General features: G+C 42.4%; 1 protein-coding gene across 1 annotated transcript; it reads left to right on the top strand.

Annotated features, from left to right (window-relative positions):
• Window positions 1–1,955: 1,955 nt before the first annotated feature.
• On the top strand, window positions 1,956–19,622 carry LOC132888265 (ciliary microtubule associated protein 1B-like). The gene is made up of 6 exons (XM_060924339.1): window positions 1,956–2,067; window positions 17,603–17,806; window positions 17,908–18,009; window positions 18,093–18,214; window positions 18,307–18,447; window positions 19,533–19,622. The coding sequence occupies exons 1-6, from the start codon at window positions 1,956–1,958 to the stop codon at window positions 19,620–19,622; spliced, it is 771 nt and encodes a 256-aa protein (XP_060780322.1).
• Window positions 19,623–26,920: the final 7,298 nt, after the last annotated feature.

The following is a 26,920-nucleotide window of genomic DNA, read 5'->3' on the forward strand; positions in this document are numbered from 1 at the left end:
AAATGCTACATCAGCATTCAGTCTTTTCAGGTTTCTCTCACTATTTCTGTATGTGTGTACATTTGTGTCATGGTTGGATGCACATTTTAGTCTCAGCGTAGCACTCTGTGTTGCTTGCTCAGCTGTGTGGCTCAGGCGACATCTCAGTGTCCACACCTTGAAAAGCCTGTCTTGCAGAAGCTTTTTAAGGCACTGATCAGGGTAACAGTGTGTGTTGATACTTTTGTGTTCATCCTGTATATGTAAGCTCACCTCATTATCCATGTGTGGGTTACTGTCTCTTTGTGTCTGCATGCATTTTATGACAGTGTACTGTACATGTTATATTCATTCTAAAGGATGGAAGGGTGGCAAAGGAAATAATAACAATACTCTCATTATCTCTAGCCGCTTTATCCTTCTACAGGGTCGCAGGCAAGCTGGAGCCTATCCCAGCTGACTACGGGCGAAAGGCGGGGTACACCCTGGACAAGTCACCAGGTCATCACAGGGCTGACACATAGACACAGACAACCATTCACACTCACATTCACACCTACGGTCAATTTAGAGTCACCAGTTAACCTAACCTGCATGTCTTTGGACTGTGGGGGAAACCAGAGCACCCGGAGGAAACCCACGCGGACACGGAGAACATGCAAACTCCACACAGAAGGGCCCTCGCCGGCCCCGGGGCTCGAACCCAGGACCTTCTTGCTGTGAGGCGACAGCGCTAACCACTACACCACCATGCCGCCCCAATAACAATACTACTACTACTACTTATTATTATTATTATAATTATTATTCATATTTTTATTTGTCCTTTATTTGTCCTTTGTACCAGTACCTTACGGAGGAGACATAGTGCTTTAACACCTTGCTGAGGGTGTTTGGAACCAAAGTAAGAGATATGCAGCATCTCTCACACTTCCACCCAGCTACAGGGATATCAGCAATCAAAAAAAGATCTTGAAAGTGCTGGAACCACATGGATCAAACATAAAAAATAAAGAATCCATGAAAATTCACTATTTTTTTTTTCTTTCTGTGGACAGTAAACCAGAGAGTAGGTACAGCAATCTTAGATATAGGGCAGTTATTTGGTAACAGTAAGTCGGCTCACATCATATCTAAAATGTGATGGCATTCAGATATAATATGTTTATTGCTATCATACATTGGTATGTGAGACAGTATTTCATCACTCTTATTATTAATAATAATAAATATTAATAAAGAGCACTGTGGAATATAATTTTATTCTGCCATTCATTGGCACTATAAAGTAGTTTTACAGAATAATACTATTAAATATTTAAATATTCTGCATCAACTCGCTGATTCTAATTCTGATTCTCTGCAACCGTGGTAACAGTTTCGATAGTCAACTCTAAAGGAATGCTCACTTTTCTTTTCGCTGCCTGGCTCTTGTTCTTTTTTTTATTGGAAAAAAAGCATACCGTAAGTTTTGTTCTGTTCAGGCAAGTTCTCTGATTTAAATTGAGTGTCAAGAATAGCATTTTTAAAAATGTAGGCTAGTCGTTGCACAAACATGTCAGTAGACAGCAAAATCTGTAGGCTACAGAGTCTAAATGTAACAATTACTTGGGTTGTTTGTGTTTAGGAGTGTGTTTATAGCACATTTCAATGACTTTAAAGTTAAGATGTAATATAACTTGTGTTACATTTCAGTTCTACAAATTAACTCAGATTAATTATTTTAAGAATAACTGTACATTTTATTACTGGTTCCTCGTGTACATCATAATGCTTCTTGCTCTGACAATGTTGCCTTCACAAGCTCTTTGCTGTTTCTTGTCTTTTCAATCTGAATGTTAGGATAGGAACTCACCTTCACATTTGTTCTTGACCCAGGATGAGTGAAATATTCTTATTCTGATAAAAGTGTTAATTGAGGAGAATCCTTATTTTGGAATGTCTGTTTGATTTGTTGGTCTTCTGCAGAGCGAGTTATGAACAGTCGTGATGTGTGGGTTGGTTCCTGGAGGCCTCACAGGCCAAGAGGTCCAATTACTGCGATGTATAGCAGCCCTGGGCCCAAGTATGCCCTCCCAGGGGCTACAGGTAAACGACCGAGCAATCAAACCCAAAACAAATGCTCCTGGGCTCCCTGACAGCTTGTACACTCCCAGAAAGAAGCATACAGCCTTTACCTTTGACAGATACGAGTGTGAGTCAAATGAAAACCTTAAAAGTGTGACATAAATTAGATGGTATCTGGTCATTTACCTCAAAAGTCTTTTAGCACAAATCTAAAGTCCTTTTACACAAGCTCTAAAAACATTTAATCTTTATTTTAAATACAGTGGTGCTTAAAAGTTTGTGAACCCTTTAGAATTTTCTATATTTCTGCATAAATATGACCTAAAACATTATCAGATTTTCACACAAGTCCTAAAAGTAGCTAAAGAGAACCCAGTTAAACAAATGAGACAAAAATATTATACTTGGTCATTTATTTATTGAGAAAAATGATCCAATATTAAATCTCTGTGAGTGGCAAAAGTATGTGAATCTCTAGGATTAGCAGTTAATTTGAAGGTGAAATTAGAGTCAGGTGTTTTCAATCAATGGGATGACAATCATGTGTGAGCAGGCACCCTGTTTTATTTAAAGAACAGGGATCTATCAAAGTTTGGTCTTCACAACACGTTTCTGGAAGTGTATCATGGCACTAACAAAGGAGATTTCTGAGGACCTCAGAAAAAGCATTGTTGACGCTCATCAGGCTGGAAAAGGTTACAAAACCATCTTTAAACATTTTGGACTCCACCAATCCACAGTCAGACAGATTGTGTACAAATGGGGGAAATTCAAGACCATTGTTACCATCCCCAGGAGTGGTCGACCAACAAAGATCACTCCAAGAGCAAGGCATGTAATGTTGGCGAGGTCACAAAGGACCCCAGGGTAACTTCTAAGCAACTGAAGGCCTCTCTCACATTGGCTAATGTTCATGAGTCCACCATCAGGAGAACACTGAACAACAATGGTGTGCATGGCAGGGTTGCAAGGAGAAAGCCACCGCTCTCCAAAAAGAACATTGCTGCTCGTCTGCAGTTTGCTAAAGAAGGGGGTCACACCAGATACTGAAAGCAAGGGTTCGCATACTTTTGCCACTCACAGATATGTAATATTGGATCATTTTCCTCAATAAATAAATGACCTACTGATTTATGTTTAAGAATGTTTGATGGATTTTTTTTTTATGGAAATTGCGGTGAAGCCAAGACAAAAATGGAAAAATAATCCCAAACCCATAACAAAATGACTTTGGTGCACTTACCATGAATATTTATTTTTGATACTTTTGGCCTTTCCTGTCACCCCTTTTGCTATGAATGAATCGTCTCAATCTCTCAGTCAACTTATCTGTCAATGATCTTTACAAAGCTCCGCAGTGGAGATTTTGTCATCTTTAGGCGATGAAGCTTCAAGGAAAAATGATAAAAATGAAGACCTGCTCTCTGACTGTCTTTGTGCTTCTCTGTGCATCATGTCATTTGATTGCACCTTTCCCTTTGCTACTTACACCCATATTGCAACAGCACAATGTTCAGCAAGTCATCTTTTCTGTTTTCTGCAACTCATTGATGATCTTTGATCATCCACATGGCTAATTTGTTTACATTCATCTGTTGACCATTTGAAATTTCAAATATTTATTTAAAATATCTACGTTATTTGAAATATTTACGTGAACAACAAATGGTGCAACCTTGGACACATTACACTGAAAGACTGTGTGTGCAGCCCAGACACTGAACTGTTATTAGTCAGTCTCCCTCCATATTACTTGCCCAGACAGTTTTCCCAGGCCAAAGTTAATGTTGTTTACATTCCTCTCGTGGCTGATGTGATGCAGGCTGCTGATGTCATCAACACTGTGACCACGAGACTTCAGACCCTGCACCTAAGTGCCTTCATAGCGATCTCGGGAGATTTTAACCATGTAACCCTGACAACATCACTACCCATTTTCAAACAGTTTGTGGACTGTAACACCAGAGATAATAAAACACTGGACCGGCTGTATGCTAATGTTAAGCTAATGTTAACTCCCTCCCTTGGGCAGATCAGATCACAACCTAGTCTATTTCAAGCCCCTTTATATACCTGCAGTTCAAAGGCAACCACTGATCACTAGAACTGTCTGGATGTGGTCACAGGAATCAGAGGTGACTCTTCAGGGCTGTTTTGAGGCGACTGACAGAGATGTTCTCTGTAATGCACATGAGGAGGACATACAACCCCGATTCGAAAAAAGTTGGGACAAAGTACAAATTATAAATAAAAACGGAATGCAATGATGTGGAAGTTTCAAAATTCCATATTTTATTTAGAATAGAACATAGATGACATATCAAATGTTTAAACTGAGAAAATGTATCATTTAAAGAGAAAAATTAGGTGATTTTAAATTTCATGACAACAACACATCTCAAAAAAGTTGGGACAAGGCCATGTTTACCACTGTGAGACATCCCCTTTTCTCTTTACAACAGTCTGTAAATGTCTGGGGACTGAGGAGACAAGTTGCTCAAGTTTAGGGATAGGAATGTTAACCCATTCTTGTCTAATGTAGGATTCTAGTTGTTCAACTGTCTTGGGTCTTTTTTGTCGCATCTTCCGTTTTATGATGTGCCAAATGTTTTCTATGGATGAAAGATCTGGACTGCAGGCTGGCCAGTTCAGTACCCGGACCCTTCTTCTACGCAGCCATGATGCTGTAATTGATGCAGTATGTGGTTCGGCATTGTCATGTTGGAAAATGCAAGGTCTTCCCTGAAAGAGACGTCGTCTGGATGGGAGCATATGTTGCTCTAGAACCTGGATATACCTTTCAGCATTGATGGTGTCTTTCCAGATGTGTAAGCTGCCCATGCCACACGCACTAATGCAACCCCATACCATCAGAGATGCAGGCTTCTGAACTGAGCGCTGATAACAACTTGGGTCGTCCTCCTCCTCTTTAGTCCGAATGACACGGCGTCCTTGATTTCCATAAAGAACTTCAAATTTTGATTCGTCTGACCACAGAACAGTTTTCCACTTTGCCACAGTCCATTTTAAATGAGCCTTGGCCCAGAGAAGACGTCTGCGCTTCTGGATCATGTTTAGATATGGCTTCTTCTTTGAACTATAGAGTTTTAGCTGGCAACGGCGGATGGCACGGTGAATTGTGTTCACAGATAATGTTCTCTGGAAATATTCCTGAGCCCATTTTGTGATTTCCAATACAGAAGCATGCCTGTATGTGATGCAGTGCCGTCTAAGGGCCCGAAGATCACAGGCACCCAGTGTGGTTTTCCGGCCTTGACCCTTACGCACAGAGATTCTTCCAGATTCTCTGAATCTTTTGATGATATTATGCACTGTAGATGATGATATGTTCAAACTCTTTGCAATTTTACACTGTCGAACTCCTTTCTGAGATTGCTCCACTATTTGTCGTCGCAGAATTAGGGGGATTGGTGATTCTCTTCCCATCTTTACTTCTGAGAGCCGCTGCCACGCCAAGATGCTCTTTTTATACCCAGTCATGTTAATGACCTATTGCCAATTGACCTAATGAGTTGCAATTTGGTCCTCCAGCTGTTCCTTTAACTTTTCCAGCCTCTTATTGCCCAGTTCCAACTTTTTTGAGATGTGTTGCTGTCATGAAATTTCAAATGAGCCAATATTTGGCATGAAATTTCAAAATGTCTCACTTTCAACATTTGATATATTGTCTATGTTCTATTGTGAATACAATATCAGTTTTTGAGATTTGTAAATTATTGCATTCTGTTTTTATTTACAATTTGTACTTTGTCCCAACTTTTTTGGAATCGGGATTGTAGATGAACTTACAGACTGCATAGCAGACTATATCAACTTTTGCACAGACAGTATTGTCCCCACCAAGACTGTACGCTGCTTTCCCAATAATAAACTCTGGGTGACTAAGGACATTAAGGCATCACTGAACAGTAAGAAGGCTGCCTTCAGGGGTGGAGACAAGGAAGAGATGAAGAAGGTGCAGATTGAACTGACAGAAAAGATCACAGAGGGCAAGGAGGAAGCTGGAGAGCAAACTCCATCAAAACAACATGAAGGAGGTGTGGAGTGGTATTAGAACAATAACTGGTCATGGAAGGAAGACTGACCAGAGGATGGAAGGAGACCTGAATCAGGCCAAGGAGTTAAACATGTTCGTGAACAGGTTTGATGAGGGGGCTTCTGCCCCCCCCACCCAGCTCCTCCTGTGACTCACCCCTTCAGACATCCTCACCATCTCATCTCTGCCTACCCCCTATGCCCTTCTTAACATTTACCCCAACACCCCCCCATGACCACTCTCCTCCAGAACCCGCACTTTACCTTCCCCCCTCAACGACTCTCCTGGCTCCTGGCCATTCACCTCAGGCCAAGTTTACATTAGACCGTATCTGTCTCGTTTTCTTCGCGGATGCACTGTCCGTTTACATTAAACCGCCTGGAAACGCCGGGAAACGGGAATCTGCCAGGGTCCACGTATTCAATCCAGATCATGTCAGCTCCGGTGCTGTGTAAACATTGAGATACGCGGATACGCTGTGCTGAGCTCTAGCTGGCGTCGTCATTGGACAATGTCACTGTGACATCCACCTTCCTGATTCGCTGGCGTTGGTCATGTGACGCGACTGCTGAAAAATGGCGCGGACTTCCGCCTTGTATCACCTTTCATTAAAGATTATAAAAGTATGAAAATACTGCAAATACTGATGCAAATACTGCCCATTGTGTAGTTATGATTGTCTTTAGGCTTGCCATCCTTCCACTTGCAAGTGGTAAGTGATATGCGCTGGGATCACACACACAGCGGCTCAGTCCCGAATCACAGCTTGTGCACTTCACTCGCGTGCTCTGTGAGCTGCGCAAGGCCGGAGTGCGCACCCTCCAGAGGGCACTTGCTGTTCAAGGCGGAGTGATTTGGAGCGCAGGATGCCTGCGGAGCTGAGCGTATCCGTGTATTGGTGTTGCTGTGTGCACGCAAATCGTGTATTGGTGTTGCTGTGTGCACACTAATCGTTTTAAAAACGTTAATCTGATGATCCGCTGATACGGTCTAATGTAAACATGGGCTCAGTCATCCTCTATCAGGACTCCAGAACGGCTCTCCAATCAACATCACAGCGGAGGAGGTGAGAAGGCAGTTCAGTCGTCTCTACCCAGGCAAGGCTGCAAGTCCTGACGGCCTCAGCCACAGAGTGCTGAAAGGATGTGCTACTCAGCTGTGTGGGGTTTTTCAGCACATATTCAACCTGAGCCTGAGCAGGATGATTGTCCTGACCCTGTGGAAAACATCATGCCTTGTTCCTGTGCCCAAGAAGAAACATCCAAGCACATACAATGATTACAGACTAGTGGCTCTGACTTCACGTCATGAAGCCACTGGAGAGGCTGGTCTTGAAGCACCTCCGTTCATTAGTAGAACTATCACTGGACCCCCTGCAGTTCACCTACCATCCCCATGTTGGAGTGGAAGACGCCATCATCTTTCTGCTGCACAGGGCTTATACCCATCTAGAGGAGACCGGCAGCATTGTGAGTGTCATGTTTTTGTACTTTTCCACAATAATACCTTTCCTGCTTTGAATGTTGTTGTCCCTTTTAAGGGCAAATCTTTCTCTGGGTACCTGGAACAGGGCAGTGAATTTAATTAAATATGAATATATATTTGGCAAGTGAACAGTTTGCGTGAGATTGCTGAGTTTGGGACGTGAAAAGGGATTTCCTTAAATCTTTTGTTAAAAAAAGTGAGGATTACCAACCTTCAAAACTGTCTTCAGCTGAACCACTTTTCATGCAATGATCTTTTTTACTTCTGTCGTCATCATCTTTATCTACAAAAACAAGAGTCAATAGATACGAACGTGTAAGGAGTATATTTTTAAAAGGAGAAAGAGCAAAACAGACAAGCAATAACGAGTGAAAAATGATAACGTTCATATTAAAGTAACATAGGCATGCTTATCGTTTATGTTATCCAACTGCATGCTGTGTACAACAGGTGGTGAGACAGGAATGTGGAAGATGGAGGATGATGGCAGCTCAACTTCATTTCCTAAATTTACACATTTCTTATGGTACCTGATAACATTCCTGGTCGTGTCCTGAGAGACTGTGCCGAGGAGCTCACAGATGTCTTTACAGACATCTTCAACATCTCGTTGAGCCAGGCTGTTGTCCCCACGTGCCTCAAAGCCACCACCATCATCCCGGTCCCGAAGAAGCCGTCTCCCTCCTGCTTCAATGACTACCGCCCGGTCGCACTCACTCCCATCCTCATGAAGTACTTTGAGCGGCTAGTCATGCGGCATATCAAGTCTGCCCTCCCCCTGGACCCTTTCCAGTTTTCATATCAGTCCAACCGTTCGACCGATGCTGCCATCTCCACTGCGCTCCACTTAGCCCTCACCCACCTGGAGACAAAAGACTCATACGTCCGAATGCTGTTCATAGACTTCAGCTCAGCATTCAACACAATCATTCCTCAGCAGCTCATTCATAAACTGGACCATCTGTGACTCAACACCTCCCTGTGCAACTGGCTGCTGGACTTCCTGACGGGGAGACCACAGGCTGTACGGGTCGGCAGCAACTCCTCCAGCACCATCACATTGAACATGGGGGCCCCCAAGGATGTGTGCTGAGCCCCCTCCTCTTCATTCTGCTGACCCACGACTGCACACCAACATCCAGCTCCAACCTCTTCATTAAGTTTGCGGATGACACGACTGTGGTGGGTCTCAACAATGGCGATGAGACAATCTACAGGAGTGAGGTGAGCTACCTGGCCATGTGGTGCAAGGACAACAATCTCCGCCTGAACGTGGAGAAGACAAAGGAGATTGTTGTGGACTTCAGGAGAGCGCATACCCAGCATGCTCCACTAACTATCGACGGTGCTGCAGTGGAAAGGGTGAGCAGCACCAAATTTCTGGGTGTGCACATCTCTGAAGACCTGTCCTGGAGCAACAACACCGCATCACTGGCCAAAAAAGCCCAACAGCGTCTGTACTTCCTCCGCAAACTGAGGAGAGCAAGAGCCCTGGCCCCAATCATGCACACATTCTACAGAGGCACCATTGAGAACATCCTGACCAGCTGCATCACCGTGTGGTATGGCGCCTGCACCGTGTCCTGCTGCAAGACTCTGCAACGCATCGTGAGAGCAGCTGAGAGGATCATTGGTGTCTCTCTCCCTTCTCTTATGGATATCTATAACTCCCGCCTCACCCGAAAAGCCATCAGGATTGCAGGTGACCCCACCCACCCATCTCACAGTCTCTTCAGCCTGCTGCTGTCGGGGAGGAGACTGCGGAGTCTCCGGGCCAAAACCAGCAGGCTCAAGGACAGTTTATTTATATATAGTCGTCAGGAGGCTCAACTCCCTCCCTGTTCTGCCACTCCTCCCCCCTCTGCCCCCGCCACAGATTCTGCCCGCACACCCCCCTGCCCCTCCTTCAGCATCTGACATCATGTCACCCTCACAGCCCCCCCAACACACACACACACACACACACACACACACACACACACACACACACACACACACTCAACATTCATTCGCACACTGAACTCAGGGTCTGCACATTTCACTTTACTTCGCTCATTTGCACTATTCCACACTACCTCACCTTAACAGCTATTAGTTTATTGTTTATACTGCTTATTTCATGTTTACCTGCTATACCTCAAGTGCCCTTGACTGTTTATTTTATGTCCTTTGCTCTAAAATATTTTATATATACACACACACACACACACACACACACACACACACACACACACCTGTGAGTGTTTAGTCTATGTCTAGTTCTTATCTAGAGTGTTTGTACTGTTTATACTGTTTATTTCAGTTATTCTATTTTTATTTATTGCATTGCCTGTTTGCACCGTGGGTCAGAGAGGACTGAAATTTCGTCTGTGCTGTATGTCGAGCATGTATAGCATATTTCACAATAAAGTTGACTTGACTTGACAATAATTTTCCCATATAAGAAACCATGGTTCTTGGCGTTCTGAAACGGTGAACTTGCAGACAAAAGACACAATTTGTTAAGATTAAATGTCACCTCGAACTTGCTCTGTGTATAATCTAGTGATGGAATGGGCTGCAGTTGTGTGAACCTCTGCTTTTAGCTTCTTCATCCTTTGCAAGTGAAGACAACCACGGCTTCACGTATCACTGGAAATTGTTGTGGGTACGAAGATGGCTGATCAGGCCAATCATTGCTTTAAATTGTCTATTGCACTGAGGACAGGTGGTTGCTGGGGTGAGCCAGACTGAGAGGTGGCACTGGCTCTGCTGTTCCGCTCCTGACATTTCTGCTTCTGCTCCTCCACTTGTCTCTCTTCATAGCCAGCTACTCCAGAATGGATCTGAGTGCACCAGGCAGATTGGTCTTGTGCAGCTTCCTCTCAGGAATAAGGATTGATCCCGCACTGCTTAAGGGAAGCCTTCAGAGTGTCTTTGTAGTGCTTCCTTTGTCCTCTGAGAGTGCTTGCCTTCTTTCAGCTCACCATACAGCAGTCTCTTTGGGAGGTGCTCGTCGGCCGTGCGGCACACATGACTTGCCCATCAGAGTTGGGAGCACTTGAACATCATGTGAACGCTATCCATCTCAGCCCTCTGGAGGACCTCTGTATCTGGCACTCTGTCCTGCCATTTGATGTGCAACAGCTTTCTGAGGCATCTTATGTGGAACGAGTTCAGCTGCCTGGCGTGCTGACTGTACACTGTCTAGGTTTCACAGGCATGCAGCAGAGAGGGAATCACAATTGTTCAGTACACTTTTTCAGCTTGGTTTGTAGGGTGACTTCTCTCCTTTCCCAAACCTTGTCCTGGAGTCTGCAAGGCAGAGCTGGCTCTGGCTATCCTGTAGGCAATCTCTTTCATCGATGCTCGCAGATTGTGACAAGACGCTGCCCAGGTAGACAAATTTGTCTGCTGCTGCAAGCTTTTGGCCACTGATTGTGATGCATGGCTCTGTGTAGGGGGCTGCAGGAGGTTGCTGATGCATCACTTCGGTCTTCTTGATGTTAACTGTAAGGCCGAAGTCGTCACAGGCTTTGGAAAACAGATCCAAGCTTTCCTGCTTGTCATACTGTGTACTAGATTTAGTGTGCAGTTGTCAGCAAAGAGAAAGTCATGGGCAGTAGCTTCCTGGACTTTGGTTTTGGCCTGCAGCCTCCGCAAGTTAAAGGGGAACTGAAGTCATTTTTAAACTTACTTTATTTCTTAATTAACATGTTATTCAATTACGTTTTCAGTTTTATTAACCTTATATCATGACTCGTATTGGTATATTATATTACACTTATCAGCCTTTTTGGTTTTTAGCCATGTTGAATGTAGTCCACAGCAGGCATCGCTTATCCATACGATCTTCACAAGACTTGTGCGAGACTTCAAATGTGAAGCGTCAGCGCCGCCATTTTGAAAACTGTTTACACAGCAGCCAGATTGCCATATCATTCCAATTTAGATTAATTTCGAGATTTGCCAGCTTCATCAGTGATTGGAGATTATTCCATACGACTTTGAACCAACATGGAGTAGAGAAGAGTTGGAAAGACGACAGGATAAGGACTAGTCTGTCGCACTGGTACTTGCGTCATTACTGTCACACAATTAAAACGTGTCAGATCAGGTGACTGGTGGGTTTTCAAAATAATAAATACATGCATGTATTTTTGTGATAAATACATATTATACTGAGTGCATTTCCCACATAATCCTCACTAAGGTTTCGGACAGCACTACAAAATGGCATCCCTGCTATATAGTGCCCTATATAGTGAGTAGGGAGCAATTTCAGACACAGGGAAAACTTCCGGCTTGATTACGTCAGCATTCAAAGGAGGGCGCGTGCATCTTTTGACAATGTTGGCAGATGTTGGTCACTGATTTTCGCTGTACATTTTACTTCCATCCTACAAAGTCTCGCACAGGTCTCAGCGAATCTCATTTACGGCCATTGCTTTGACATATGGATTGATATATAGCATATTTCAAACACTCATAACTTGCTATAGCAGTGACAAAATAGCTGTCAGAAATGCACTCCTAGAATTTTGATAAAAAATTTGCCTTCAGTTCCCCTTTAAACAGTTTTCCATCGGTTTAGTATCCGATACCTACTCCTATGTCGCCATTACAAAAAGCGTCTGTTAGCATGGCTGAGAAGTTGATGCTGAAGATCGTTGGGGCCAGTACACAGCCTTGTTTAATGCCGATGGCTACAGGGAACGGCTGTAGGTACTCTCCATCATACTGCACACTTGCATGCATGCCATCATGGAATTGCCTGACCAGTGAGATGAAATTCACAGGGCAGCCAAACTTGGTCATTATCTTCCAGAGTCCTTTGCAGAAAATGGTGTCAAAGGCCTTGGGCAAGTCCACGAAAGTGGTGTAGAGACTGATGTTTTGCTCTTGACACTTCTCTTGTAGCTGGTGTGCAGTGAAGATCATATCCACTGTACTGTAGCCCTGACTGAATCCGCATTGCCTTTCAGGTAGCAAGCCTTGCTCCAGATGTTGATTTCAGATGGTTCAACAGGATTCTGGCCAGAATCTTCCCCTTATGGAGAGCAGTGAGATGCCGTGATGGTTGACACAAGCTTGTTTGTTAGTGTTTTGCTTGTACAGGTGGACTATTGAAGCATCTTTGAATTCTTGCATAAGTTTCTCTTGGTTCCATATGGACTGGAGCAACTCAGTTAGTTTCCTGATCAGTTGTGGGCCACCAGAGGCATAGATTTCCACTGGAATCGAGTCTGCACCAGGTGGTTTGCCACTGGAAAGGCACTTCACAGCTTTCTCCACTTCTTCAGTAGGAAGTTCGTCAAGTGAGTGGTTAGTTGGGACCTGGGGCAGTCTTGCAATCACTTCATCATTGATGGCAGATGGTCAATTGAGAACACCATTGAAGTGTTCTGCCCAGTGCTCAAGGATCTTCACCTTGTCAGTGATCAGTGTGTTTCCGTCAGCACTAAGAAGAGGGGATGATCCTGACGAAGTGGGGTCATATATAGCTTTAAGAGTGCAGTAGAAGTTCTTCATGTCATGGTAATCAGCGAAAGACTGGATCTTGTTGGCATTCTCACTGAGCTACTTGTCCTGCATTTGCCGTAGCTTGGACTACACGGTCTGTCTGATGTTGCAGAATGCAGCTTTCATGGATGCAGATGTAGGGTCATTAAGATGGGTCCTGTGGAGATTATGCTTCTCATCCAGCAGTGATTGGATGCGATCGTTGTTGTTGTCAAACCAGTCCTGATGCTTTCGAGTGGTGGGACCCATCGTTTCTAATGCAGCGGCGTAGACAGCATCATGAAAGAATGCCCAGTCTGTCTTGACATCTTGTGAATCGAGATGTAGGGGTTTCAGCTTGCTGTTGACTACTTCAACCAGTGACTGCCTGACATGGTTCCACTTGAGCCTGGAGACGTTGAGGCATTTAGGGACTTTTTTTCCCTGTGGCCTTCTGGGTGGCTGGATTCTGATGGTGAGCTTGGTAATCAACAAGTGATGATCAGTTCAGCACTCTGCACCACACATGGCTTTGGTGACTCTGAAGTCTTGCCTGTCCCTTTGTCTGACAATGATGTAATCTAGTAGGTGCCATTGCTTAGAGCGAGGATGCATCCATGACGTCCTTTTGTGGTTTGGTAGGTAAAAGACAGAGTTGGTGATGAGAAGCTCATGTGCAGCACAGGTCTCCAGCAGAAGTAGGCGATTACTGTTGCAGCTGCCAATGCCATTTTTCCCCAGCACTCCTTCCCAAGCAGTGTGATCTGTACCAACTCTGGTGTTGAAACCACCAAGTATGATTAGTTTATCTGCTCTGGGTACAGCTGAGATGGTCACTTTCACATCCTTGTAGAATCTCTCTTTGACCTCATCAGGGTTGGTCATGGTTGGTGTGTAAGCGCTGATCAGCATGACAAACCACTTTCCTGGAACTGGTAGTCTGACTGTCATCAGGCGATCGTTCACACCCTTGGGAGGTGCAGCCAGCTTGTTGATTAGTGTGGACTGGTGAACCCAACTCCTGCTTCGCGGTGCCCATCTGCTCTGTGTCCAATCCAATAGAATGTGTAGCCAGCCTGTATCTCCGACAACTGACCTTTGTCAGGAAGCTGAGTCTCGCTGAGGGCAGCAGTCTTCACTTTGTATCTAGCCAGCTCTCTGGCAATAAGAGCAGTCCTCCTCTCTGGGCTGTTGGCCCCGACACAGTCCAATAAAATGCACACATTCAATGTGCCCAAGGTGAACGAAGTCACTTTTGCAGATTTTCTTGATTTATTCTTACTGCTATGATGGGATCCCTGCCAGCTGCGGCGTGCTGGCCAGGGTAGGGGTGAAGCAGGCAATGTTTAAGGCACTTTTTCTAGCCCCTTCCCCAGGCAAAGGTGGGCAGCAGTGTGTTCCTAAAGGGGGCTGTGCCATCACTCAGGTGGCTGCTGAATTCCAATGCTGCTTCGTCGATGGAAAATGACCTGATGGCCTGAGCCACCTATGTGTAGAGTTGTGGCTATGGCTGCCAGTGTATGCACACCTACCGCTTCGCCACTGTTCTATTGCCGCAGGGCTTGGGTGAAGTTGTGACTTGCGTCTGAGTTGGATTGTACAACCCCGATTCCAAAAAAGTTGGGACAAAGTACAAATCGTAAATAAAAACAGAATGCAATAATTTACAAATCTCAAAAACTGATATTGTATTCACAATAGAACATAGACAACATATCAAATGTCGAAAGTGAGACATTTTGAAATTTCATGCCAAATATTGGTTCATTTGAAATTTCATGACAGCAACACATCTCAAAAAAGTTGGGACAGGGGCAATAAGAGGCTGGAAAAGTTAAAGGTACAAAAAAGGAACAGCTGGAGGACCAAATTGCAACTCATTAGGTCAATTGGCAATAGGTCATTAACATGACTGGGTATAAAAAGAGCATCTTGGGATGGCAGCGGCTCTCAGAAATAAAGATGGGAAGAGGATCACCAATCCCCCTAATTCTGCGCCGACAAATAGTGGAGCAATATCAGAAAGGAGTTCGACAGTTTAAAATTGCAAAGAGTTTGAACATATCATCTACAGTGCATAATATCATCAAAAGATTCAGAGAATCTGGAAGAATCTCTGTGCGTAAGGGTCAAGGCCGGAAAACCATACTGGCTGCCCATGATCTTCGGGCCCTTAGACGGCACTTCATCACATACAGGCATGCTTCTGTATTGGAAATCACAAAATGGGCTCAGGAATATTTCCAGAGAACATTATCTGTGAACACAACTCATCGTGCCATCCGCCGTTGCCAGCTAAAACTCTATAGTTCAAAGAAGCTGTATCTAAACACGATCCAGAAGCGCAGACGTCTTCTCTGGGCCAAGGCTCATTTAAAATGGACTGTGGCAAAGTGGAAAACTGTTCTGTGGTCAGACGAATCAAAATTTGAAGTTCTTTATGGAAATCGGGGACGCCGTGTCATTCGGACTAAAGAGGAGACGGACGACCCAAGTTGTTATCAGCACTCAGTTCAGAAGCCTTCATCTCTGATGGTATGAGGTTGCATTAGTGCATGTGGCATGGGCAGCTTACATATCTGGAAAGACACCATCAATGCTGAAAGGTATATCCAGGTTCTAGAGCAACATATGCTCCCATCCAGACAACGTCTCTTTCAGGGAAGACCTTGCATTTTCCAACACGACAATGCCAAACCACATACTGCATCAATTACAGCATCATGGCTGTGTAGAAGAAGGGTCCGGGTACTGAACTGGCCAGCCTACAGTCCAGATCTTTCACCCATAGGAAACATTTGGCGCATCATAAAACGGAAGATACGACAAAAAAGACCTAAGACAGTTGAGCAACTAGAATCCTACATTAGACAAGAATGGATTAACATTCCTATCCCTAAACTTGAGCAACTTGTCTCCTCAGTCCCCAGACGTTTACTGACTGTTGTAAAGAGAAAAGGGGATGTCTCACAGTGGTAAACATGGCCTTGTCCCAACTTTTTTGAGATGTGTTGTTGTCATAAAATTTAAAATCACCTAATTTTTCTCTTTAAATGATACATTTTCTCAGTTTAAACATTTGATATGTCATCTATGTTCTATTCTGAATAAAATTTGAAACTTCCACATCATTGCATTCCGTTTTTATTTACAATTTGTACTTTGTCCCAACTTTTTTGGAATCGGGGTTGTAGTAAGGATGAGTTGTGCACAGTCGCCAGCCTTACTCTCTCGTCCCAGCCCATCTGTATCCAGTGGCAAGAAAAGTCAGGACGACTGAAGATAAGTTGGGATGCAGTGGATGGCCAGCAGTTTCCTTCATGACTCACTGTGCCCTGATTGTGCTCCACAATGCTTGCTGGGTCTGCCTTCCTGCCTGTTGAACCACCAGCTCGTGGTCTTCTCCGCGCAGTCCGCCGAGTCCAGTCTTCGTATGCATAGGTAGACAAACCCTAACTCGCTGAGGGTTTCAGACCCATCAGCTACCCTCAACCAGGTTTAGCTGGCCAGTTGAAGCCGTTGTCCAGGGTGCGGCCACTGTTGCATGCAAACAGCTACTAGGAGCCACAGGTGAGAGCTGAGTGTACGGTGAGGACCAAAGAGGATGAACTACTCCGAAGAGCATGACATGTTCCCCCATCAGAGTTATTACCTCTCCTGTAACATCCCATGCACCCCTCTGCTTTTATACTAATCAAACGGATCATAGCTTTCTTTTAAAAATCCTTAACTGAGAGCTCGATTGAAAAGGAACAGTAGGATTGCAAAAGTGAAAATATTCGCCATCTATCCCATTGTTGGAGATGGGACTTTAGATTTGTGCTGAATGACTTGTGCAAAAAGACTTTTGTGCTAAATGACCATAAACTAGACACAGTGCATTATTTTGTGTTGTTGCAAAAATAAAAAGACACTTCTGGATCATTGTGCTCAACACATTTTATAACACTAAGATTTTCTTTTGACTCCCCTTCGTATATTTCACCTGAAAATGTGGATATAGTGTACCTTTAAAAAAAGATAATAGGCACATATATGGACTGTAATCACTGTAAAACATTAGTGTAAACATACAGGAATTTACTGGTAGGAGATGTACAAGTAAATTACTTTAAATTTAAAGTGATTAAAGTGATTAACTGTGAAACATTCAGAGTAAAGCAGTGCAATACCTTTACAAATCATTCCTGTTATTTTTGACAGTACTGTATGTTTCCAGTAATATACTGTAAATTTTGGAAGTCACATATTTGTAGATGTAATTATAGTATAAAATAAAACATAATCCAGTCCATTTGCTCATTTGGATGATGCAAATGTAACTAAGCAGAAGGTTAAGGTCCCAACCATGGCAGCTTTTAGCATTATTATTATTATTATTATTATTATTATTATTATCCGTAGTAGTAGTAGTATATACTAAAGGTACAAAAGGTGTATGCTTGGTTGTACTCCCCCACAGAGAATGATACAGTTTAAGTACCTTTCTTAAGTTTATTGCAAATTATTTTGGATGTGCTTTTTGTTGATCAGGTGTAAATAAGCATGACCCACGGAAATTGAAAGCTCCTGCGTATAGCTTTGGAATGCGGCATCGGCAAAGCGGAGAAAGCTGCACGCCTGGACCTGCCTACCTCATACCCTCGAATATCACGAGAAATGGGCGTCATGGCAACCCTGCGTATTCGCTATACAGTCGACCAAAAGACCTTCAGCCCTTCCTGACCCCAGGACCAGGTTGGAACACACACATAAACACTTACATGCAATATAGTGTAGTTTAAAGAAAAGTCTCAAAATAAACATCCAAGAGACCATTTGGTTTTAATTTTTTGCAGGGACTTATCGCCCTGAGAACACAGCATCAAAAACCTTTCAGTCTTCCCCTGCATATTCACTGGCTGGAAGGACCAAATTGTTCCAAAAAGACTCAACACCAGGTACACACTTCACCTTAGAATCATACAGCAGGTGCAGTTTATTATCACAGAGCATGCACTGATTCTGTTTTTCCTCCACTCAGGGCCTGCTGCGTACATGCTTCCCCCAGTGCTGGGGCCAATATCAGTGTGTAAAAGAACTGCCCCGAATATTTCCCTCAGTGGCCGCAGCAAAATAGGCAGCTTCTATGAAGATTTGAAGAAGGTAAGAATCGCTTGAAAAACATAAAGGAAATGCAGGAAGTCTATATTTTCATGCTTATTTTTTATGATAATAAATTCCTCTGCTTCTCTTAGACTCCAGGTCCTGGGACTTACGGAGTTGTAGATGCAAATCTCTACAGATCAAAACCCCCAGAGTACAGCATTCTCGGCCGCAACATCTTGCCTGGTGATAGAACCAAAAAGCCAGGGCCTGGAGCTCACTATCCAGAGCAGGTATGTCAAATAGCCAACAAATATGATTTACCCATATTTATAAAGAGAAAAATACCCTATTAACTAAAATATTTCTTTTAATAAAAATTTAAAAAGTTAATAACAAATTGGCATAATTATTAATGCAGCTAATGGGCATGTAACGATTCACGATTCTGGGTTAACAATTTGATTTTCCCCACAATATTTTTGAAAAAATAAAAATTTAAAAAGTTCTTTATTTTAATTTATCAAAAATTGTAATATTTATTTTCCTATTTTTAAATCCATTTTAATATTCCTTTTGTTAAATAATAAAAAAAACAACATTTTTCCATTTACTTAATAGCCAACAAAAATGATTTGCCTATGTTTATAAAGAGAAAAATACCCTATTAACTAAAATATTTATTTTAATAAAAATGTAAAAAGTTAATAACAAATAGGCCTTTTCTTAATAAACCTTTATGAACATTTGTGAAGGCTATAGTCAGCTCAAACATCAATCAACTGTCTCCATTTTTTTTAGTTTCTTTAACTTTCAGTAGTCTGTAAAAAGAGAGCTCTGATTTATTGTTAAATCTATTTTTCTGGGCATTCGAGCTGTATTACTTCTGCCTAGGGTGAAGCCACACATTCTATTTTCAGATCTATTTTACATTATTCCACCATCTGCTGTCAAAACAGCACAATAATAATAATAATAATAATAATCTCAATTCATTTTTTAATTTCAGCAATTTATCATCACAGCAATTTATCATTACATGTCTAGAAGCGAATGAATGTTATGCCCAAAGTTAACCCCAACCTTAACTTAAGTAACTTTAGGGGATTTTCTTTTTTTCACTTGAAGAAAAAAAAGCTATTTCTGTGAAAAATATGCAGTTTTCCTTGTGAGGACAAGCTGAATTTTCCTACAAGGTAAAAACTGTCAGATATCCCTCTACTTGTGAAGCCATTTGGTCCTCACTAAGGTCTAAAAATACATCCCCCCTAAACATACACACACACACACACACACACACACACACACACACACACACACAAAATAGACAATTACAAATGATGCTTAAAAGCTATGTATGTATGTATGTATTTTGTAGGTGATCTTGACACGATCCAAAGCTCCCAGCTTCACCTTTGGTGTTCGTCACTCGGAATACATTGCGCCGCTGATTTATGGACATCATTGATTAACCATCACCTTAGTCTTATCTCCTCAAGACTGTCTTTTGGTGTTTGACTTTGCGAGGCTCCTGGGTTCCCGGCTGGTGCAGTATCCAATGCTGAACATGCGGCATGGTGCCCCATTCAGTATGAGGCAGTATCTTCAGCACCAGTCCATGCTCTTACACAATGAAGAGGCCCATTTTTTTGCACACACACCAAAGATCTTACAGTTTTTCTGCAGCCTGCTGACAGCCCTCGCTCAGGGAACAGCCAGTCCTCCAGAAGTTCAGCAGAAACTCGAGAAAAAAGTAGACATTTTGGTTCTCCAGCAGGCAGTGAGGGATAAGCCTTTTGGATTTCTAGAAAGGAAGAGGGAAATACTTTTGAATAAGCACAGTTACAGTGATTCAGAATTCAGCAAAATTTCTCTGAACAAGGTAAGAACAAATTATAATATAACTGTTTCCAAAAAGCATTGATTATCTTTAAGATGCTTTGGGGAAACTGAACATTAGGATGATTGACAAACACATGCTTACAATAACATTTCAGCATGAATCACATATCGGCTTATAATTTAATCATAAATCAGTGCTTTTTCAATTTCACAGATTTTCTTTCATTGTCTAAACTAGGTAAACTTTTCAATTCCTGATATACCTGATATTTCTCTCTTTCTCAGCAAATCCTGCCTTATCTGTCTGGATAAGAATCAAACTGTGCAACAGACAGACATACATTTCATCATCAAATCATCACCTGGGTGACCCCAATGCTACCAAGATGACCAAGTACATGATGAAAACATCTCAGGGATTCCCAAAATTCAGCTCCAGTATAGAGGTGAGTTAAAGCTTACATTTCCATTCTCTGACAATCATACAGTTCTACACAAAAGGTAAAGATGAGTGGAATTGTTCGTGTTCTAATTTTTAACAAGCCCATGAATGTAGGTTTCTTATTTGCTGTTATACAATGATGGTTGATGCATTGTTTTGTTTGACTTCTTTTTTTTTAAACGTATTAAGCTCCGTAAAAATAACAAGTGGGGCGGCACGGTGGTGTAGTGGTTAGCGCTGTCGCCTCACAGCAAGAAGGTCCTGGGTTCGAGCCCCGGGGCCGGCGAGGGCCTTTCTGTGTGGAGTTTGCATGTTCTCCCCGTGTCCGCGTGGGTTTCCTCCGGGTGCTCCGGTTTCCCCCACAGTCCAAAGACATGCAGGTTAGGTTAACTGGTGACTCTAAATTGACCGTAGGTGTGAATGTGAGTGTGAATGGTTGTCTGTGTCTATGTGTCAGCCCTGTGATGAACTGGCGACTTGTCCAGGGTGTACCCCGCCTTTCGCCCGTAGTCAGCTGGGATAGGCTCCAGCTTGCCTGCGACCCTGTAGAAGGATAAAGCGGCTAGAGATAATGAGATGAGATGAGATGAAAAATAACAAGTATGATAAAGCGTCATTAGCATCAAGAGCTGTTGCGAAAGCAGTGGCACAAAAGGAACCAATAGGCAGCAAAATCCTGCAAGAGAGCCACAATATTACAGGTTAGACTCCTTTACTGACAAGTCTTTCCCAAAAAAGCAAAGCTGCATAGTGCTTCTAGGAAACTCATTTGATACAAGCATGCAAAAATGTGACAAATATATTTGATGTATAAACTTTTCAGACTCAAGTTTTTGTATTCTGTATCACGACAATAAATCAGTACACCAATACCTTATCTTTTGTACATTTCTAGGCCATTTTGTGGCATTTTTTTTTTATTCAGGTTTTAGTTATAGCAGTATTTCTGAATGAGGACGTACAATATGTACTGAACGTGTGTAGAGGCTTTTCCTATAATGTCTACACTTTTCACATTCTCACAGGAGGAACTGAACATCAGTGTTTGTCTGGACCACATTGGCCATGGAGACCGACCCAAAAGTTATAAGTGTCTTGATGTGGATCTGGTTAGAAAAACTAAAGATGAGGAACCAGTTGGACTAGTGATGAATCTCATTAGGACACAAATAGTACCTGCTCTGTATTAGCACTAATGTTGAAATAAGGAATAAGGGTTTTATGCTGTTATTGGAAAATCAATCCCTGATGGGGTGCTGTGATATGGCTCAAAGCAACAGCACATCCCAAAGTGTTTAATTCCTCTTATTCCACAGCGATTTGCCAACTATTACAGTTGATGTACAATATATGTACCTTATTCTTTTTAACAGTTTATGGTTAAATTTAAAAATGTGGAACACCTGTGAGACAAGTTCCTTCTTATCACTTACAATACAGTGGTGCTTGAAAGTTTGTGAACCCTTTAGAATTTTCTATATTTCTGCATAAATATGACCTAAAACATCATCAGATTTTCACACAAGTCTTAAAAATAGATAAAGAGAACCCAGTTAAACAAATGAGACAAAAATATAACACTTGGTCATTTATTTATTGAGGAAAATGATCCAATATTACATATCTGTGAGTGGCAAAAGTATGTGAACCTCTAGTATTAGCAGTTAATTTGAAGGTGAAATTAGAGTCAGGTGTTTTCAATCAATGGGATGACAATCAGGTGTGAGTGGGCACCCTGTTTTATTTAAAGAACAGGCATCTATCAAAGTCTGATCCTCACAACACATGTTTGTGGAAGTGTATCATGGCATGAACAAAGGAGATTTCTGAGGACCTCAGAAAAAGCGTTGTTGATGCTCATCAGGCTGGAAAAGGTTACAAAACCATCTCTAAAGAGTTTGGACTCCACCAATCCACAGTCAGACAGATTGTGTACAAATAGAGGAAATTCAAGACCATTGTTATCTTCCACAAGAGTGGTTGACCAACAAAGATCACTCCAAGAGCAAGGCGTGTAATAGTCAGCGAGGTCACAAAGGACCCCAGGGCAAATTTTAAGCAACTGAAGGCCTCCCTCACATTGGCTAATATTCATGAGTCCACCATCAGGAGAACACAGAACAACAATGGTGTGCATTGCAGGGTTGCAAGGAGAACGCCACCGTTCTCCAAAAAGAACATTGCTGCTCGTCTGCAGTTTGCTAAAGATCATGTGGACAAGCCAGAAGGCTATTGGAAAAATGTTTTCTGGACGGATGAGACCAAAATATAACTTTTTGGTTTAAATGAGAAGCGTTATGTTTGGAGAAAGGAAAACACTGCATTCCAGCATAAGAACTTTATCCCATCTGTGAAACATGGTGGTGGTAGTATCATGGTTTGGGCCTGTTTTGCTGCATCTGGGCCAGGACGGCTTGCCATCATTGATGGAGCAATGTCTCAAATGCATCAAATTTATCTACAGTGTTGACTTTTCTGTAGTCCACAGAGAACTGGATCGTCCCAAGCATTGCCTTGAGTTCATCCCGAACCACATTTTTCTTGTGTTTGGGGAACCGATATGGGCAGCTGTGCACCACCACCCCTGAGGGAGTCTGTATGTGGTGCTCTATGAGGTTGATGTGACCAGAGGACTGAAAACACCACAGAATTCCTCCTGCAACCTGATAACCTGTGCTTTCTGGGACGGTGAGAGGTCTCCACAGGGGACTGGAGTGAATTGGGCCACACCTTTTGGACTTGTCTCTGGTCCCAGCTGCACCTTCTTGGGAGCTACCATTACCAGACCTACAGGAACCTCCTCTCTCCATGGTTTCATGAGATCGATGTGGTAAATTTGACATGCATCACCTCTGTCTGTATGCCTGACCTCAGTTGATTTCACCTATTTGCCATGTGACCTTGAAGGGCCCTTGCCACTTGGTGAGTAATTTTGAGCTTGATGTGGGCAGTAAAATGAGCACTTTATCTCCCAGTGTAAATTCCCTTAGCGGTGTCACTCTGTTGTACAGGCAGGATTGATGTTCTTGTGCCTGTAGCAGATTCTCCTGTGTTATGCGACTCAGTGCATGGCGTTTTGCTCTCAGGTCAAGAACATACTGAATTTCATTTTTGCTTTAAGACGGTCCCTCCTTCCAATTTTTTTATGACATCTAAGATGCCCCGGGGCTTGCACCCATACAGCAATTCAAACGAGCAAAACCCAATGGAGGTTTGTGGCACCTCACATACTACAAACAAAAGAGGGTCTAGCCAATTATCCCAGTTTCTGTTGTCCCCGTCAATGAACTTACGAATCATGTTTTTAAGTGTTCAATTAAATCATTCGATCAGCCCATCCGTCTGTGGATGGTAAACACTGATACGAATCAACTTAATCCCCGGTATTTTGTGCAGTTCACGTAGTGTACGTGACAAAAGTAGTGCCTTGATCAGTCAGGATTTCTTTCAGAATCCTGACTCAGGAGATGATGCAGAAGAGTGCCTCTGCAATACTACGTGCAGAGATATTGTGAAGAAGTACTGCTTCCGGGTATCGTGTTACACTATGACTAACACAAAGCAATACCCACGTGCAGATTGACCTAATGGCACGACAACATCCATGCAAATTCTTTCAAAGGGGATCTCAATGGTAATGGGTGCAGTGGTGCTTTTGGCATGGCTGCTGGGTTTACCAGCTGGCATTCGCGACACACTGCACACCACCTGCGAATATCGACGTGAATCCCTGGCCAGTAGAAATGGGCTATGAGTTGATTTTAGTGTTTTGTCCTGACCTAAGTGCCCAGCCATAGGATTATAATGAGCTGCATGGAATAAAAGTTCCCTCTGGTTCTTCAGGACCAACAACTGTGTTGTCTCTTCCTTCGTTTGTGTCCTGCACCACTCGATATAGCCTATCCTTAATAATGGAAAAATATGTAAAGTGCCACATTAGGCTGGAGGTTTTGACCAGTTTCACCTGGTCAAAAGTGTGCCTCAGAGTCTTGTCTTGCATCTGCTCCCTGAGGGATTTCCCTAAGACTGAGGTGGGGTGGTGCCTTCCCCCCACTCTGTGTCATCATGATGCTGAGCTGACGCAGATGGCCTTGGGACCACCTCCCCAGCCAATGTTGTGGCAAGATTCCCCCATGACATGCTACTACAGGACCCATCCACTACTAACTTTTTTTTTTTTCAATGCTTTAAACAATGGCCAATCTGTCCCCAGGAAAAGTGGATGGGTGAGGCTTGGGCTATCCGCTATCCACAAAAAAAATCACCTGTGTATTTATACTAAAACAATTATCTGTCTCAGGCTTTGTGAATATCGGTGAATAATAACCTCAACTGTGTCTCAGTTATTAGTCACTAATATTCACTTCGCCTTTGGTGAATAATTAATTATAAAACTAATAATTGTATATTACTAAGTAAATAGCTAATTCTCTCACTATTTCTCTCTGTGTGTGTGTGTGTGTGTGTGTGTGTGTGTGTGTGTGTGTGTGTGTGTGTGTGTGTGTTTCAGCGTAGCACTCTGTGCTGTTTGCTCAGCTGTGTGGCTCAGGTGACATCTCAGTGTCCATAACTTTAAAAGCCTGTCCTGCAGAAGGTTTTTAAGGCACTGACCAGGGTAACAGTGTATGTTAATACATTTGTGTTCATACTGTATATGTAAGCTCATCTCATTATCCATGTGTGGGCTAGTGTCTCATTGTGTCTGCATGCATTTTATGACAATGTACTGTACATGTTATATTCATTCTTAAGGATGGTAAAGGAAATATTATTATTATTATTATTATTAAGTTAAAATATTTTCTCAGTATTTTTTATTTGTCCTCTCTGTTTTTCTCTGTACCAGTACTTTACAGTGGAGACAGAGAGCATTAACACCTTGCTGAAGGTGTTTGTAACCAAAGTAAGAGAGATGCAGCATCTCTCGCACTTCCACACAGCTACAGGGACGTCAGCAATCGAAAAAAGATCTTAACATCCTGGATCCAGATGAACCAAAAATAAATAAATCAATCAGTCAATTAAAATGCACTGTGTGTGTGTGTGTGTTTTTTTTTTTTTTCCTTCTGTGAACTGTAAACTAGAGAGCAAGTACAATAATCTTAGATACAGGACAGTTAGTAATAATAACTGTAACTGAAGAATCGGTTCACAGCAGTTAAGTCGGTTCACATAATTATCTAACCCCTTCAGACTTTGTGTCCACTGGAATGGACATGATATATTCTTGGGTTTAAACCAATAAAAATGTGTATTTTTTTCAATTTGAGTAATGCTTGGTCACTGATTGGTTCCTGATTATCCAGTCACAATGAAGCTATGACCTGTAACTTGCTCTGAGGAAGTTTCAACCATCACGGAAGACAAGCATGGCTCACCATCTGGACAGGAGGAGGAGCAAGCACCTTTCTCACCTTTCAAATATTAATTTTTGTCGATGGTAGCCTAACATATTTGCACTAAATATAATCTTAATCATATCAAGTAATTGTATTTAAAGTTAATTTGAATATTTCAAAACTCTAAAGCACAGGATTTTTAAAAAATGTAATATCCATCACAATGGACATCCAGTCCTGAAAGACAACAGCAGGCACTTGATGATTTTAGTGTTTGCATACCAGGTTCTGAATTTCTGGAAGCATTTCAGAGCTAACATGTAGTTTGACAATATATTAATCGTTATCAAAGTAATTTTTTATAATGTACTTTTAGAGTTTAACCCCTTCAGACACAAGGAAAAATGCTATGGAACTTCATGTGTGCAATTGTACACATTATGTCCGAAGGGGATAAAGTCACAGATTTTCTTGAACCTCTGATATTGACTGCTTGGATTCAGGAAATGAGAAGCCAAGAAGTCTGTATTTGTCAAATTGTTGTAACTGTGATATTTGACAGTATACATGTTAGTCTGCAGGTCCACGAGGGGTGCGACGACCTTTAGTTGTTACCGGGTGGGGTTAAACAGACAGTAGAAAAAGAAACAGTTTGTGTGGTGTACTGTGAGAAATGAGGTGACTAAGTGGTACCCCGTGTTCCTTAGAAATATAAATAAATCTTTTAATGTTCAGTAAAAAGCCTCCCATAAGTTACTACATAAATGGCAACGAGGTTAAAGTTACAGTGGATGCATCGTGGGAATGCAGGCAAATGAGTAAGCCTCTCTGCTAAGTTGCTACGTTAGCATAACAAACTGGATTTTTTTTTAACGAAAAAAGCATGGCGACGGCCATGGTAGGAAGCACTGCTCCTTTTTATAGTCAGACCCAGACATGGGAGGAATATTGTGAGGTGCTCCACCACTTTTTTGAAGCTAATGAGATAGATGATACCGTACAAATCGGCAGAAAGCTATGTTACTCAGTTCAGTGGGCAGTCAGCCTCATGAGAAACCTTGTCAGCCCCACTAAGCCAGGAGACGACATTTGATGAGCTTGTAAAGCTGTTAAAGGAGAACTGAAGGCAAATTTTTTATCAAA

This window comes from Neoarius graeffei, chromosome 6, assembly GCF_027579695.1.
Source record: "Neoarius graeffei isolate fNeoGra1 chromosome 6, fNeoGra1.pri, whole genome shotgun sequence".
In the NCBI taxonomy this organism is placed as follows: domain Eukaryota; kingdom Metazoa; phylum Chordata; class Actinopteri; order Siluriformes; family Ariidae; genus Neoarius; species Neoarius graeffei.